This window comes from Rhipicephalus microplus, chromosome 5 (assembly GCF_043290135.1).
Source record: "Rhipicephalus microplus isolate Deutch F79 chromosome 5, USDA_Rmic, whole genome shotgun sequence".
Taxonomy (NCBI): Eukaryota; Metazoa; Arthropoda; class Arachnida; order Ixodida; family Ixodidae; genus Rhipicephalus; species Rhipicephalus microplus.
Window position 1 is genome coordinate 204,964,008 of NC_134704.1, and position 14,205 is coordinate 204,978,212.

The 14,205-nt window shown below is 44.5% G+C and overlaps 1 protein-coding gene across 3 annotated transcripts in view; it reads right to left on the bottom strand.

The window, feature by feature from the left end:
• The window catches only part of LOC119173381 (uncharacterized), a 69,023-nt gene extending 55,584 nt beyond the window's left edge, over positions 1-13,439 (bottom strand). For 2 of the 3 annotated variants that reach the window (XR_012895568.1, XM_037424224.2), the window contains exon 1: positions 12,903-13,439. Coding sequence is in view for 2 of the 3 variants with exons in the window: in XM_037424224.2 (XP_037280121.1) it covers positions 12,903-13,414 (512 nt within the window). In the remaining variant the exon portion in view is untranslated. Of the gene's footprint in view, positions 1-7,370; positions 7,468-12,902 lie in introns of those variants that run through there. The other variant, XM_075896414.1, reaches the window with a different exon arrangement.
• Between the last annotated feature and the right edge of the window lie 766 nt (positions 13,440-14,205).

Consider the following 14,205-nt stretch of genomic DNA (forward strand, 5'->3'; position numbering starts at 1 on the left):
CAAGCCTGATTTTACCAAGGTCTACGAATCGTCGTCGAGGGAGCTTTAACCTACCTTTGGTTCGTCACTGCAACAAGGAGGTGGGTCACTTCAACCACCTTCTTCGAGTTTTTTGCCGAAGATCTAGACTTGTGTCCTATTTAGACCACCAGTTTGAATGGCTACCTCCGAGCCATGTTCTAGCAGCCGATGGACTTCATCTAAGTTTCGAGGGTGTCGCACTGCTAGCATGCCATATTAGACAATTATGTTTCAACAACCCCAAAGATATGGGGTCGTCTATGTGGACTGACTATGCGCCGAATGTGTCCTCACATCGCACTTCCACTACAAGCGGCCCTAAAAGACCGTCTACCGTACAGCCCCGGAGGATGCCTGGTGCTGCAACGATCCAAAATGGCCGAACAAGATTGCGGAATTTACCTGACCGCGACACATCATCCGACCCGCCGCAACATTCTGGGCCGCGCGGACCAGCTCCCACATCAATCAACAGAAATGCCACGATGCCTCAGTCGAGGTACAACTTACGAGGACACCGTGATGTTCCATCCCATGAAATGAACTGACTAGGAACCACCAGGTTCGGTAAGAGTGCTTATCTAAATGCATCCGTTCATTTCATGAAAATTCGTAAAGTTATTGAGAAGCGTACGCGCTGTGAATTGCATGCATCTACTATGAAAATGTATGTTGCTACTTCCACTGCGCCTAAAGGCTTATGCCTGTCCTTGAAACCTGCGGTTTCTGAAATGTCGAGTGTACATTTGACTAAATGGAACAACACGCTAGCACGAGCTTCTATTGAATTGACCGAGATCATTTCAAAGCATTATGAATCGTCCGCGAAGGTTCTAGCTAATAAGGAGAAACAGCTGCGTGCCACACATGTCCTAAGCAGTGAAGAAAACAAGGAGCTCCACTTGTACAGGCAGAAAAAGCTGAATGAAATTAACCATGTCAAGCGGAGGAAAATGGTTCGGGATAACATACCCGTTGCTTTGTATTCCGAAGCGCATGGAAGTGTTTCCGACCCTGCTAAGCATACCGGGCAACTTACTAATATAGTGAATTTATCTAGTCATCAATTAAGTCTTGAAGAATCTAAGGTTTTGTCGCTAGGTTTAAACTTTTGTCCCGCAACTGGCGGCTACAATGAATTCACGCTCATTGCCGATCTTCATAACTTTGAAAGAAACATGCGATTGCGCGAGTACTTTTTCAACCGCCAACCAAGTGAACAAACCAACTCCGCGTTACCATCTGGTAAACACTGGACACCACCCACTCAACGGGATAAATGCCTCGATTTATATATACGAGCTGTACAGGATGATGTACTTCAAGCGTACAAAACACGTTTTCCCTTCCGCCATAACGTCACCTTTAAAGAGGCTCAGGCTATCAAAGCATTGGCTAGCCGCAATGATATAGTAATTAAGCCAGCAGATAAAGGTGGTGCAGTAGTGGTATTGAATGCTGACAGCTATATTGGTGAAGCCCAGAGACAACTTGATGACACCACATACTACAGGCGTCTAAATGACGACCCGACAGCGGAATTTAAACGCATTGTCAGTGATGTTGTTACAGATCTTGTAAAAGAAAACAAAATCGCTCAGTCTGCATTACGTACGCTGATTCCACTAAGCCCGGTGGCTGGTAGGTTCTACACCCTACCCAAAATTCACAAAGAAAACATTCCCGGTAGACCGATTGTGTCTGGTATAGGTACGGTGACAGAAAATTTGTCACGCTACGTTGATACCCTCATTTCTTCTATTCCGGTTTCACTTCCCTCGTACATTAAAGACACCAATCACTTTTTAAATGATATCATTGATTTAGACATTCCTGATGGGTCATTTTTGGTGATCCTCGATGTTTGTTCTTTGTACACCAACATTCCCCATTCTGATGGTATCCGCGCTGTTGTAAAAGCGTATAACGAGTCTGACCTCGACAAATCGATAGACTCCTCTACACTAGCTACGCTTCTCAAATTAATTCTCGAACTAAACAATTTCGAGTTCAACGGACAACACTTCATTCAAGTTAGCGGCACTTCCATGGGCACACGAATAGGCCCGAATTACGCAAATATTTTTATGGGCTCTCTAGAACGCGATTTTCTTGCCAGCCGCGATTTGAAGCCTTTTTATTACAAGCGTTTTATCGATGACATTTTTTTAGTATGGCATCATGGTGAATCCCAGCTTCTTTCTTTCATCAGCGATTATAATAATGCCCATCCAAATATATCATTCTCGCACTCATACTCGGACACCAGTGTCAACTTTCTTGACGTCACAGTGACACTGTGCAATCGAAAATTGACGACCAAACTATATAGGAAACCAACCGATAGACATCAGTATCTTCACTTCCATAGTAGTCACACAAAACACTGCAAAACCAGTATTCCATATAGTCAGGCCATTCGCTTTAAACGCATCTGCTCTGATAACAATGATTTCGCTCGCAACTGCGAAGACCTACGAGGTGCTCTTACGAGGCAAGGATACCCATCGGGAATCATAGACGACGCCCTCAAGAAGGCTAACAACATTGACCGTAAAGAGTTGCTCACAAGCAACAAACGATCTGCAAACACTTCACGTAACAGTGTTAACCTCATCCTTACGCACTCAGCTTCGGTTCCTAATGTGGCCAATATTCTAAGAAAACACCACAATATCTTGCAACAAAGTGATCACTTAAAAGACATTTTTACGGAACCATCGAGGGTAGTTTACCGCAGATCACGCAACCTGCATGATACATTAACATCATCGAAAATAATTAATCGGTCCAACTACAGTGGTTGCCATCCTTGCAATAAGCCCCGCTGCAAGGTTTGCCCGCACATGTCAAGTACTCATACCGCAACTAGCACCGCATCAAACTTTTCCTTAAAAATCAACGGAGACTTCACTTGCGACAGCGCTAATGTTATCTACATGCTTGAGTGCTCCACTTGCCGTATGCAATACATTGGGCATACCGAAACATCATTCAGGTTACGTTTTAACAACCACAGAGCCCATGCTTCTAACCTTCCTCATCTTCCACTGTCAAAACATGTCCAGATGCCAGGGCACTCTTTCGAAAACATCAAAGCCACAATATTACAATCCGGGTTTAAAACTCATCATGACCGAGAAATTCGCGAGTCCTATCTCATTAACAAGTTCAACACTTTGCACTCAGGCATCAACGAAAGCGTTGGACGCGTTACTTTCCTTTCTATGTAGCATTGTCCATCACAGGAATGCGTTAAATGCCCCCCAACCCATGCCATCGTTTCTTCTCTCATTTGTTTGATTATATATATTTTTTGTGTGTGCTTCCATTTATTATATGTGCGCATGCAGTAGTTTGGCATCAAACTTGACGCTTCAGTTACCAGTTGAATTTTGTTTACTGTCCCTCGGGTATCTTACAGTGTGCGTGACATGTGCTCATGATATTCGCTTGGCTTATGAAGTGCTTTATTGCTTTAAAAATTTGCCCTACGCATAAAAATTTGCCCTACGCTGAAGCTATGCGCTCATATCTTGAGTTATCCACAGCGATATTGTTGCTCAATACTCGTATCAAATTATACTGACAATGTTTTTTTGGTATTGCTTTCGCACTTTCTAATCACTATTCTGATCAATTGTGTGATTTCAACGGCCCTTAAAAGGGGCATCTGCTTGTCTACTCTTTATTCCCTGACGAAGGCCGTGCCACGGCTGAAACGTTGGCATAAATGTATTGTTCTTTCGTACGTGTACTCGCTTGTGTTCTTTATATATATATATATATATATATATATATATTTCTGTGTGTATGCGTGTGTGTTTACTGTGTACATATACAAGTTGAATTTCTCAAAACAAGATCACCCCCTGCCTGCCTACACTTTCGGCACTTAATAATAGAGCTACGCTTATAATACCGAAAATCCGCATAAATTGGCAAACTTGCGATGGCGTTACGCCAATAGAATATTTAAAAAGCAGCACAATTCAAGCGGTCGATACAAAATAAGAACTGGTTAAAATGATTTTACTCAGTTTAACAGCTGGGTTATATATATAATTGGCACTTTTTATTATTTTTGTGTGTTGTTTTTAAAGTGTTTATATGTAAAAAGCCTTTCAGAAAGCAATAAATATTATCTTCCGCTAAAGTGAACTTCTTAAACTCAGTCGTGACTGATCTAAGTGTTGTGAAATTGTTAGTTATACTCGGGTGTCTCGTGAAACAATTGAGCGCAAATGGGCTCATATGAAGAACACTGTGCTGTAAATATCGTAGAGACTGCCGACCAAATAAGCTGACAATTTATTCGTGGTTTTGATACTTCTGTTCTCTTTGTAGTTCGTCAGTAGCCACTAATGATGTAGCGCAGTTCAAAACGCTGCTTGATTGAGATCTAGGCGGATCCATGCAAATTGCGTTAGACATTTCTTTGTGTGTGTGTGTGTGTGTGTGTGTGTGTGCGAGTGTGGGTCGGCAGGCTCTTGAAACAGTGTATGTCTCGATGCAATGTCGGCGTGCCTGCATATTCAATGGTGCACGGTGGCGCTTGGCAGGTGTGCATACACTGACAAAGGCTCAGAAACGCATTATGTGCGCTAAAACGAGCCATTAAACGCTATCGCAGACAATGGCGCGCACGTGCTCCCAATGCAGACGCTCCAGAGATCTTTAGTGCCATGCGACTACAGCACCGCCGCTACAGTCACCCGCCGGAGAATCAGCCGAGATGCGGCACGGCCGCCTCGTTCATTCCACTGCCCCTTCATGACACTGTACCCTGGCATTTGTGCATATCGCCGTTGCCGGCGGCATGGAAAACGTTCGGATAAACTGTTTCTGATGGGAAACAACTGATGATTGAATAAATTAATACTTGAAGTGTGCTATTTCTGCAAGGCAACGTCTATTTCCGAACTACCAACGAGATATTGAATCGTGATGGAAGGCCGTTTAGCAGGTAAACAAACAGTGGCACCGGCCCTCTCGGCGAACCGGCCGGCTTTGTTGTCACCTTTGCTGTTTAGATCGAGGCCGTCGACAAAACTAGTTGCACGGGTAAAGCATTGTATGTAAGTGTACAAGTTTTTATTCCGTTGACAAAACAAAAGCGCTCGACAATGACCTCACGTTGGAAAGCGAGTGGAGTTGTCGAAAACGTCGGCCTTGCTAGGCGTATGCGCTCGGAGTCGAGAATGAATCTGGGCTGTGGCGATGTTTGTCACTCGCGAAGGCGTAGTCTTGTTAGCAATGTTATTAGGTGAAGAACCATGACTGTATGTGGTTGTTTATATTGTAAGAGGAAACAATGTCTTCCGAGTGTGCAAGCTGAGATGCCGTACGTGGGCGGAGTCTGAGCGCTGATGGCTCATTCGCCCCGCGTGTCGTGACTTGTCATAAGCCTCGTGCGGATCGGAGGCTTAATCACGCCGGATCGGAGGCTTAATCGCAATACGTGTCCAGCGCTGAGTCCTCGCTACGTCAACCGTGTGCGTCAACAGACAGTGCCGTACGCACAATTTACCAAAGTACAAACAACGTTTGCTCTCACAAGCTGCCCAGCGAGCCACAGCGCTGAGCCTTGCTTCGAGCTATCGACCACGATGTCCCCCGATAGTATGCGCATACAGAGTGGAAACTCGAGGTTGGGACCTCCGCAAGCGCAGGTTCTGCTACGCACTCTCAATACGAGTGCCTGCAGGGCGCAGACTTCTTGCGGTCGTCACCGCCGCCGCCGCTGTGTTCTTGAGCCGACTCCCTTCAAGCAGACGACGTTGTAGTTCGTGAAAATCGGATGGTGGTGACGGCGCCAAACACTATGGTGCTACGAACCACGGTTAACTAAGGCTCAAAAACATCGCTGCGTCGCCATATTTTGTCGACGACAAAGAAACTTCATTGGCGGTCTCAAAGTGACGTCAGCTGTACAGTTGACGGGAACGTGAGCTGGGAAACCGAAATTGTGCTTTTTTATGTAATCAGTGAGCACACGAGTCGAGGTATAGTAATTAATGGACTACCAGGATTCTGAAAACACAAGGAGGTAAAGGTTTTTGGAGAACATTTCCCGACCCTTTTAAGTAAGTATGTTTCTCGGTGAACGAAGTGTCGCTGCGTGCGGAAAAAACACAAATATTACACAGCCCTTGTGCTAAAAAGTCTGATTAGGTTATAGTTGTGTTCCCTGTTCTGCTGGAACACTTGCTGACTTAGCAGCCAGCTTAGCTTTAACCGCTGCCAAAGAAGTTTTACTGATGACCTCGCTTTTTTTTTCGGTTCTCGCGCCTCCTTTTATGAGATTTTATCAGCATTTCAACACAGTTTTAGAAACGATTACCAAGTTTAAAAGTGTATAAAACTTGCCATGCGAACATTTCTCACCATGAGGTGCTGAATTTAAGGCAAGACGTGGTATAGGGTGAGCAACAACACGTAAATGCACACTCGAAGCAAGGTAGAATCGTAGTACTCAAGCTCGCGGAGTTCGTGAAAGAAAACAGCCCATCTCCAAAGGGGCCAATTATAATTCACAAATTAAGTGCCAGTTATATTCAGCGGCTCGTATATATATACCACCCTTGTGAAGCGACTAAAATGAAATAAACCTGCAAAGTGATGTCAAAGCTTGCTTAAAACGCACAGACGTTCTTTAGGCGCGATGAAGCAGCCTTCCCGATGCATGAACCTGTGGCTTTGTGCGGAGTGGAGTTGACAATCAACGCAAGGCAAACTATGATATGGCGTATGTATATGGGAGTGAGAACATTCAGCAACGACAGCTAAGTTGCAGAAATACGAGAAAGGAAAACACAAAGTTGTTTAACCATACACACTTTACTGGACTTAAGCAATGCGTTGAGAGAGCGAGCAATCATTACTGCCGTCGTTTCATGAACTCACCACGAGTTAGTCGAAACAAATAATTTGAAGTTATGAATCGAGACAATAGAAACCGAAAGCGAAGCGGAACTAGAACTTACTTTATCTTTTTAGCTTCGGTGATCTGCGCTTGTGTACTTTCTATCTCGTATGACTTGTCCGGCAAACGATAGTTTTTCGTCGGATCGGGAAATTGGCACAATTATCCAACTGATAATATTCTAAAAAACACTGAGCTAAACTTTTATTTTTTAGACAAGTTTTAATTCTTCCTAAGCGTTTAATACCCCTGTCAAACGGGCAACTTATGTGCACTTTGAGCGAGTACACTTAGCAGCGAGTGTCATTTGCGTGCTGTCACGCGGGCGGATTTAGTGCCACTCGCAGAAAGTACACTTGCCGGCAAGTGCGTTCACCAACCTGATTTTTTTATTGAAATAGAAAATAAACGAAGGAGCTCTTCTCACCGTTACTTGGCGATGGCTACCACTTCCACTTGACCGCCAACATCATTTCATGGCGACCAACGCTGGACGGAGTGTATAGCCTTGGTAGCAGTACCTGCACATAGGTACGCTCTAGCATAAAAAGGCACTCATGGTACTTTTAAGCGAATTTTTTTTGGTAATAACATACTCCTATGTACATGAACAAATCCTACTGCAAGAAAAGAACCTCGCTTATTGCCCAGGGGCCGCTTGCGTTTGCGTTCACTAGGAGTATGCGAGAATACGAAAGAAGCGAGAATGGGGCCATGTCCGCATGGAACATGCGAAGGGGCCGTGCGAGAATGGCCGCCTCCGGCGCAGTGTTTAGCTATTTGCACCCATGGACGTGTGTCTGTCAGTCGTCTCCTAAAATCTGTGATGACATGTTCCCCTTTTGCCACCCTACACCCACACAGACATCATCGTTCGACACTGAGAGTGTCAGATCGTGAGTTAAACTAACTATGACAACATGGTTCGACACTGAGACACACAGGGGCTCCGGAAGCGGGGGGGAAGGGAAGGGCCTTGGGGGCCGTCGCCCCAAAAGTTAGAAACCAGAGGGGATATGCCCTCTCATTACCAGCTGCTACAACCCCTCCCCTTCTTTTTCTCGCCTCAGCGAAAACAGATAAGCAATAACGCCCTGTGTCATATATATATATATATATATATATATATATATATATATATATATATATATATATATTGAATAATGCCTTATTGTTTCCTGGGCCTGGCGTCCTACTTCCGCCACTTCATTAGCCATTTTGCTGCCATCGCGTTGCCACTGCATAAGCTGCTGACATCCGGATCATCTTTCGCTTGGAACGGAGCGTGCCTTTCAAGCCCTAAAGCATTCTTTAACCTCCGACCCTGTTCTGTGCCATTTCGACGAGAACGCACCTACATGTCTCCACACCGACGCGAGTGGCCATGGCATTGGTGCAGTTCTTCTACAGCGGGATGCCGCTTCACGGGAAAGAGTTATTGCGTATGCTAGTCGTGCTCTTACGGCTGCTGAACAGAACTACTTCATAACTGAGCTGAGCAGAAGTACCTTGCTGTTGTTTGGTCCATACAAAAATTTCGGCCGTATCTTTACGGACGCCACTTCACAGTCATTACAGACCATCACGCCTTGTGCTTGCTATCGTGACTGAAAAACTTGTCTGGTCGCCTCGGTCGTTGGGTGCTCCGCCTACAAGAGTACGATTTTGACGTCATCTATAAGTCTGGCAAAAAACACCAAGATTCAGATGCTCTCTCTCGCTGCCCCCTTCCACTGTCACCATCGAGTACGTCAGGTAATTGCTCGTCTGGTGGGCAAAACACTGCGTCACCACTCACATTATCACAGCTTGCGGTTATCGACACGCCAGCTTCAAATCGCTACACCGAGTTCACCACACGCCAGCGTAATGATCCGTATTGCAATAGCATTATTCAACGCCTAAATGGTATATCACCTACTCCTAATGCTAGATTTCGCCGGCAACTAGGGCAATTTAGGCTCGATAAAAATGTGCTCCATCGTTACATTTACACTACTGATGGACACCGCTGGGTTCCAGTACTTACGCGTTCCCTACGTCACCAAGTCCTCGAAGCCTTTCACGACGAACCATGTGCAGGCCACTTGGGATTTCACAAAACACAAAGCCGTATCAGGAAACGTTTCTTCTGGCCTGGCATCTCTACCTTTGTGGCCAAATACGTGTCATCTTGCCATCTGTGTCAACGGCGGAAGCGGCCAACTTCATCTCCTGCCGGCCTTCTGCAACCCATACCGTGTCCCGAGACTCCATTCGTCATCGTTGGCATAGACCTACTAGGACCTCTCCTCATCACACCAGCAGGTAATCGTTGGATTGTGACTGCTGTCGATCACCTGACACGGTACGCAGAGACTGCTGCACTACGCACAAGTTCTGCTTCAGACGTCGCAGACTTCTTTCTCAACGCCATTGTATTGCGTCACGGTTATTGTGAGCATTATTCATGCGCGTCATTTTATCATATGTACATACTCATCATCATCAGCCTGACCTGTGTTGTTTGGGAGAGGCTCGACAAGTAAAAGAATTGTCTTGCAGCCAAAACGTTGCCATAATATATATATATATATATATATATATATATATATATATATATATATATATATATATATATATATATATATATATATATTCTTGTTGAAAGTCTTCCTGGATTCCGGTCGAGTTATAAGTCACCAGAAGAAGCGAACGAGCAAACGAAAAACGATGCTTTATTGCCAACGTTACGGCCGGGGACCGGCCTTCGTCAGGGCATACGTGCATATTACACTAACACGCACTTCTTAAAGACATAGCATGGGGGCCCCCAATTGTGAATCATCACTCTTAGCAATATTGACATACATGTTAACAAAAAGATATTCAGACATGCGCAGCATTTTGTTGATAGCGGAGCAGCAGCGCGCTATACAGAATACGGTAGGGCAAGGTGACTTGAAAGCATAGATACAAATAATATGATGGACACTTGTGATATCGCAACATTTGTGAGTGAACAAAAAAAGGCAATGCCATGGTAAGTTACGTTCGTTGTCAGTTAAATATACAAGAGCATAATATCACCATTGATGTCACAAATGTGGTAACAGAGTGTGCATGCATTCTGGTCAACTAACTAATGTGTCAACAATGACACCGCAACGTAATCACGGCAGTGGACAAACGTGTATGTGGGCTACGGCGGTTGATTTATCTGATTTGCCGGTAAAAACGTAAGCCTCCCTGGGTTTTCGTTTATTCCAGACGCTATGGCGTTAAATTTATGAATAAGAAAAGATTCACGAACTTCCCTTTCGTAGTGCGATTTGAAACCAGATTCGAGTATTGTGGCAGTTATGTTGTCGAAAGAGTGGCCTGGGGTAGCGAGGTGTTTGGACAGGGGAAGGCTAGGCAGGCACCTGACGTGTGACCTGTGATTATTAAAGCGCAACCGGAAAGCTGTCTCTGTTTGACCAATATATTGGAGGTCACACAATGAGCATTGGAGCAAGTAGATTGCATTGCTCGTGTCACAGTCGAAATTGCCTTTTATCCAGAGAGTGAAGTTCGACGCAGAGCTCTTAACAATACGCGACGTGGTCATGTGGGGGCACACCTTGCAGCGTGCCTTGTTGCATGGGTGACACCCCACTGGGGCTGGCGTTGATAGTTTGGATGACGTAAGTATGTCTCGTAGGTTTCTCGATCGGCGGTAAACTGCTCGTGGAGGCTCCGGGAAGACGTCTTTGAGACGATTGCTCTGCATTAGTATGTTGTAGTGCTTTTTGAGGATCGCGTTAGCATTTGGAATTGACGGGGAATGTGTCAGAATTAAATTGATGTGTTTCCGGTGCGCAGGTTCTTTATTTGATTTTAGAAGCGCTCTTCGGTCAATTGCATCGGCGCGCATAATCGCATTGTCGATAATCTGAGGCGGGTACTGTTGTACAGTTAGGGAATCACGAAGCTTATCACAGTTTTCAACAAAGTCTGAATTTTCAGAGCACAGTCTTTTGAAACGAAGTGTTTGACTGTAGGGTATACTCGTCTTACAATGTTTTACATGGCTGTTTTTGAAATGAAGGTATCGGTGAGCGTCGGTGGGTTTTCTGTATACTTTAGTAGATAATTTTTGGCCGCAAAGGGATACTGTTACATCCAGGAAACAGATGGATGCCTTCGAGTACGAATGTGACAATGAAATGGATGGATGAACTTTGTTAAAGTCTGCAATGAAAGTCATTAGTTCCGCTTCGCCGATATGCCAGATAAAAAATATGTCGTCTATAAAACGTTTGTAGTAATATGGCTGTAGTCTGCGCGTTGAAAGAAAATGATTTTCCAATTGGCCCATAAATATATTCGCGTAATTTGGACCAATTTTGGTGCCCATTGAAGTGCCACTAACTTGTACGTAGTGAACACCGTCAAACTGAAAATTGTTAAACTCCAGGATGAGTTTTAATAATGTGGCTAATGTACAGCTATCAACAGATTTGTCACATGATGAGTCGTTATAAGCATCCACTACTGCACGAATGCCGTCTTTGTGGGGAATATTAGTGTAAAGTGACGCAACATCTAATGTTACCAGAAATGAGTCAGCAGGTATATTCAGGTCGATGATGTCAGCGAGGAAATGAGAAGTGTCCTTCAGATAGGATGGAAAAGTTGGAGGTAGTATACTAATCAGGCCATCGACATAGCTTGAAAGTAGTTCGGTGACAGTGCCAATGCCTAACACTATAGGACGACCGGGGTTGTTGGGCTTATGTATTTTAGGCAATAGGTAAAACCTTCCTGGAACAGGGCTCAGTGGGACTAATAAGTACTTTGCTTTATCGGGAAGTTTGTCATCCAGTATTAAATGCTTGATTGTATCAGTAACGATGTCCTTAAATTCTTCGGTGGGGTTTTCACTGAGTCGCTTGTAAAACCTGTCATTATCTAGCTGTCTCTGAGCTTCACAAACGTAGTCCGTTGTGTTCATTATCACGATTGCGCCTCCTTTATCAGCGGGTTTTATTACAATATCTGTGCGTTCTTGTAAACATTTAACTGCATTCCGTTCTTTGAATGTGAGGTTTCCTTTGAATGAAATGCGGTTCCCATAAGCCTCCAGGATGTCACGCTGAACTGCAGAAATGTACATATCGAGGAATTTAACGCGTTGTGTAGGCGGCGTCCAGTGTTGATGGGAAGACATGGTACTCTTAGATGATGAACGTTTATGGAAGAATTCGCTTAGCCTCATATTGCGCGCGAATTCATCTAAGTGTTTCACCAAGTTAAATTCATTGTAGCCGCCAGTAGCTGCACAGAAATTCAAGCCCCGAGCAAGCACACTCATTTCTGAGTCAGATAAAACCACGTTTGAAACGTTTACTACGTTAGGTCTAGCTGATAGTTTGTCTCGTCTAGAACAGGATGATTCGACGGGAAGGGAATCTGCGTTGGTCAGTGGTTTTGGAAGGGTAATGTGGTCACGCAAAAACTTTTTTGCTTTCTTCTGCTCAATTTCTAATTGTTTTCAATGTTCGTATTTAACCAGCGAAGCCGATTCAGAGGGATCCAACATACGAGCCTTGCGCAACTGTTGTTCACTGTTTAGCAACGCTTTGACAGCTGAATTATAATGGTCGATGATGATGCACATGAGAGCTAGGGACGCATTCTTTAACGTTTCGTTCCATTTCTCGACGTTGCGTTGTGACATTTGGAAGTTGCTGGTTTGAGCGAAATCACAAGTCCTTTCGGTACAGTCAAGGCGTTTAGATAGGTTTTTAGCGTAGATGCGTGAAGTTTGTATTTTACACGTTTTTCCACAATTTTTCCAATTCTGAGAAAGTCACGACTCTGAATAGGGTGGTCGCATGAGGTCGGTATTAGTCAATTCTTTGAAGATACAGTGCTTTTCTCATGATTGCATTTTCTTAAAGGGTACTGGTGAGACAAAGAAATGTTTCCAGACCTTTCACGAGTGGAGAGTCCTTGGTTATTTGCTTTCGCAGCAACTGTGGCGTAGGTAGATTTTTCTTGCGTCATTGGCTCGGTGTAGATTTCGGGCACTTGGAGGCGTTGGGGTGAAGATGAGCGGGGCGAGGACGCAAGTTCCGCAACACCAGGTTGGTAGGCATTGGAGGATTGCTTCATGGGACCACTGGGCATGTGGTCTAGCCAAGAGGAAGACGAGGCGTCTGTTGCGTTCCGGGAACACAGCTGCTTGATGTGGCCAGCCATCAGTGCAACGCCCTCGAAGTTTGGGTGAAGGCCGTCTGCCGCAAGGACGCGCACCGAAGGAAACCATTCCAAGGCATGGTCCAGAAAGAACACCCGGTCAGAGCGACAGCAGAAGCTCCGTAGGCGGTCGTTTAAATCACAGGCTTCGCGATTACAGTGGCTGACAATTGCTTCATTGTGCTTGTCACGACGGCGGTTTAAAGCACGGGGTAGTAATAAAGTTGCATAGATTCGGCTTATCATGGGGCGTTTCGACAGAATGTCGACATAGCTTCAAGCTATGTCGATGGCCTGATTAGTATCTACTGCCTCCAACTTTTCCATGCTATCTGAAGGACACTTCTCATTTCCTCGCTGACATCATCGACCTGAATATACCTGCTGACTCATTTCTGGTAACAATAGATGTTGCGTCACTTTACACTAATATTCCCCACAAAGACGGCATTCGTGCAGTAGTGGATGCTTATAACGACTCATCATGTGACAAATCTGTTGATAGCTGTACATTAGCCACATTATTAAAACTCATCCTGGAGTTTAACAATTTTCAGTTTGACGGTGTTCACTACGTACAAGTTAGTGGCACTTCAATGGGCACCAAAATTGGTCCAAACTACGCGAATATATTTTTGGGCTAATTGGAAAATCATTTTCTTTCAACGCGCAGACTACAGCCATATTACTACAAACGTTTTATAGACGACATATTTTTTATCAGGCATATCGGCGAAGCGGAACTAATGACTTTCATTGCAGACTTTAACAAAGTTCATCCATCCATTTCATTGTCACATTCGTACTCGAAGGCATCCATCTGTTTCCTGGATATAACAGTATCCCTTTGCGGCCAAAAATTATCTACTAAAGTATACAGAAAACCCACCGACGCTCACCGATACCTTCATTTCAAAAGCAGCCATGTAAAACATTGTAAGACGAGTATACCCTACAGTCAAGCACTTCGTTTCAAAAGACTGTGCTCTGAAAATTCAGACTTTGTTGAAAACTGTGATAAGCTTCGTGATGCCCTA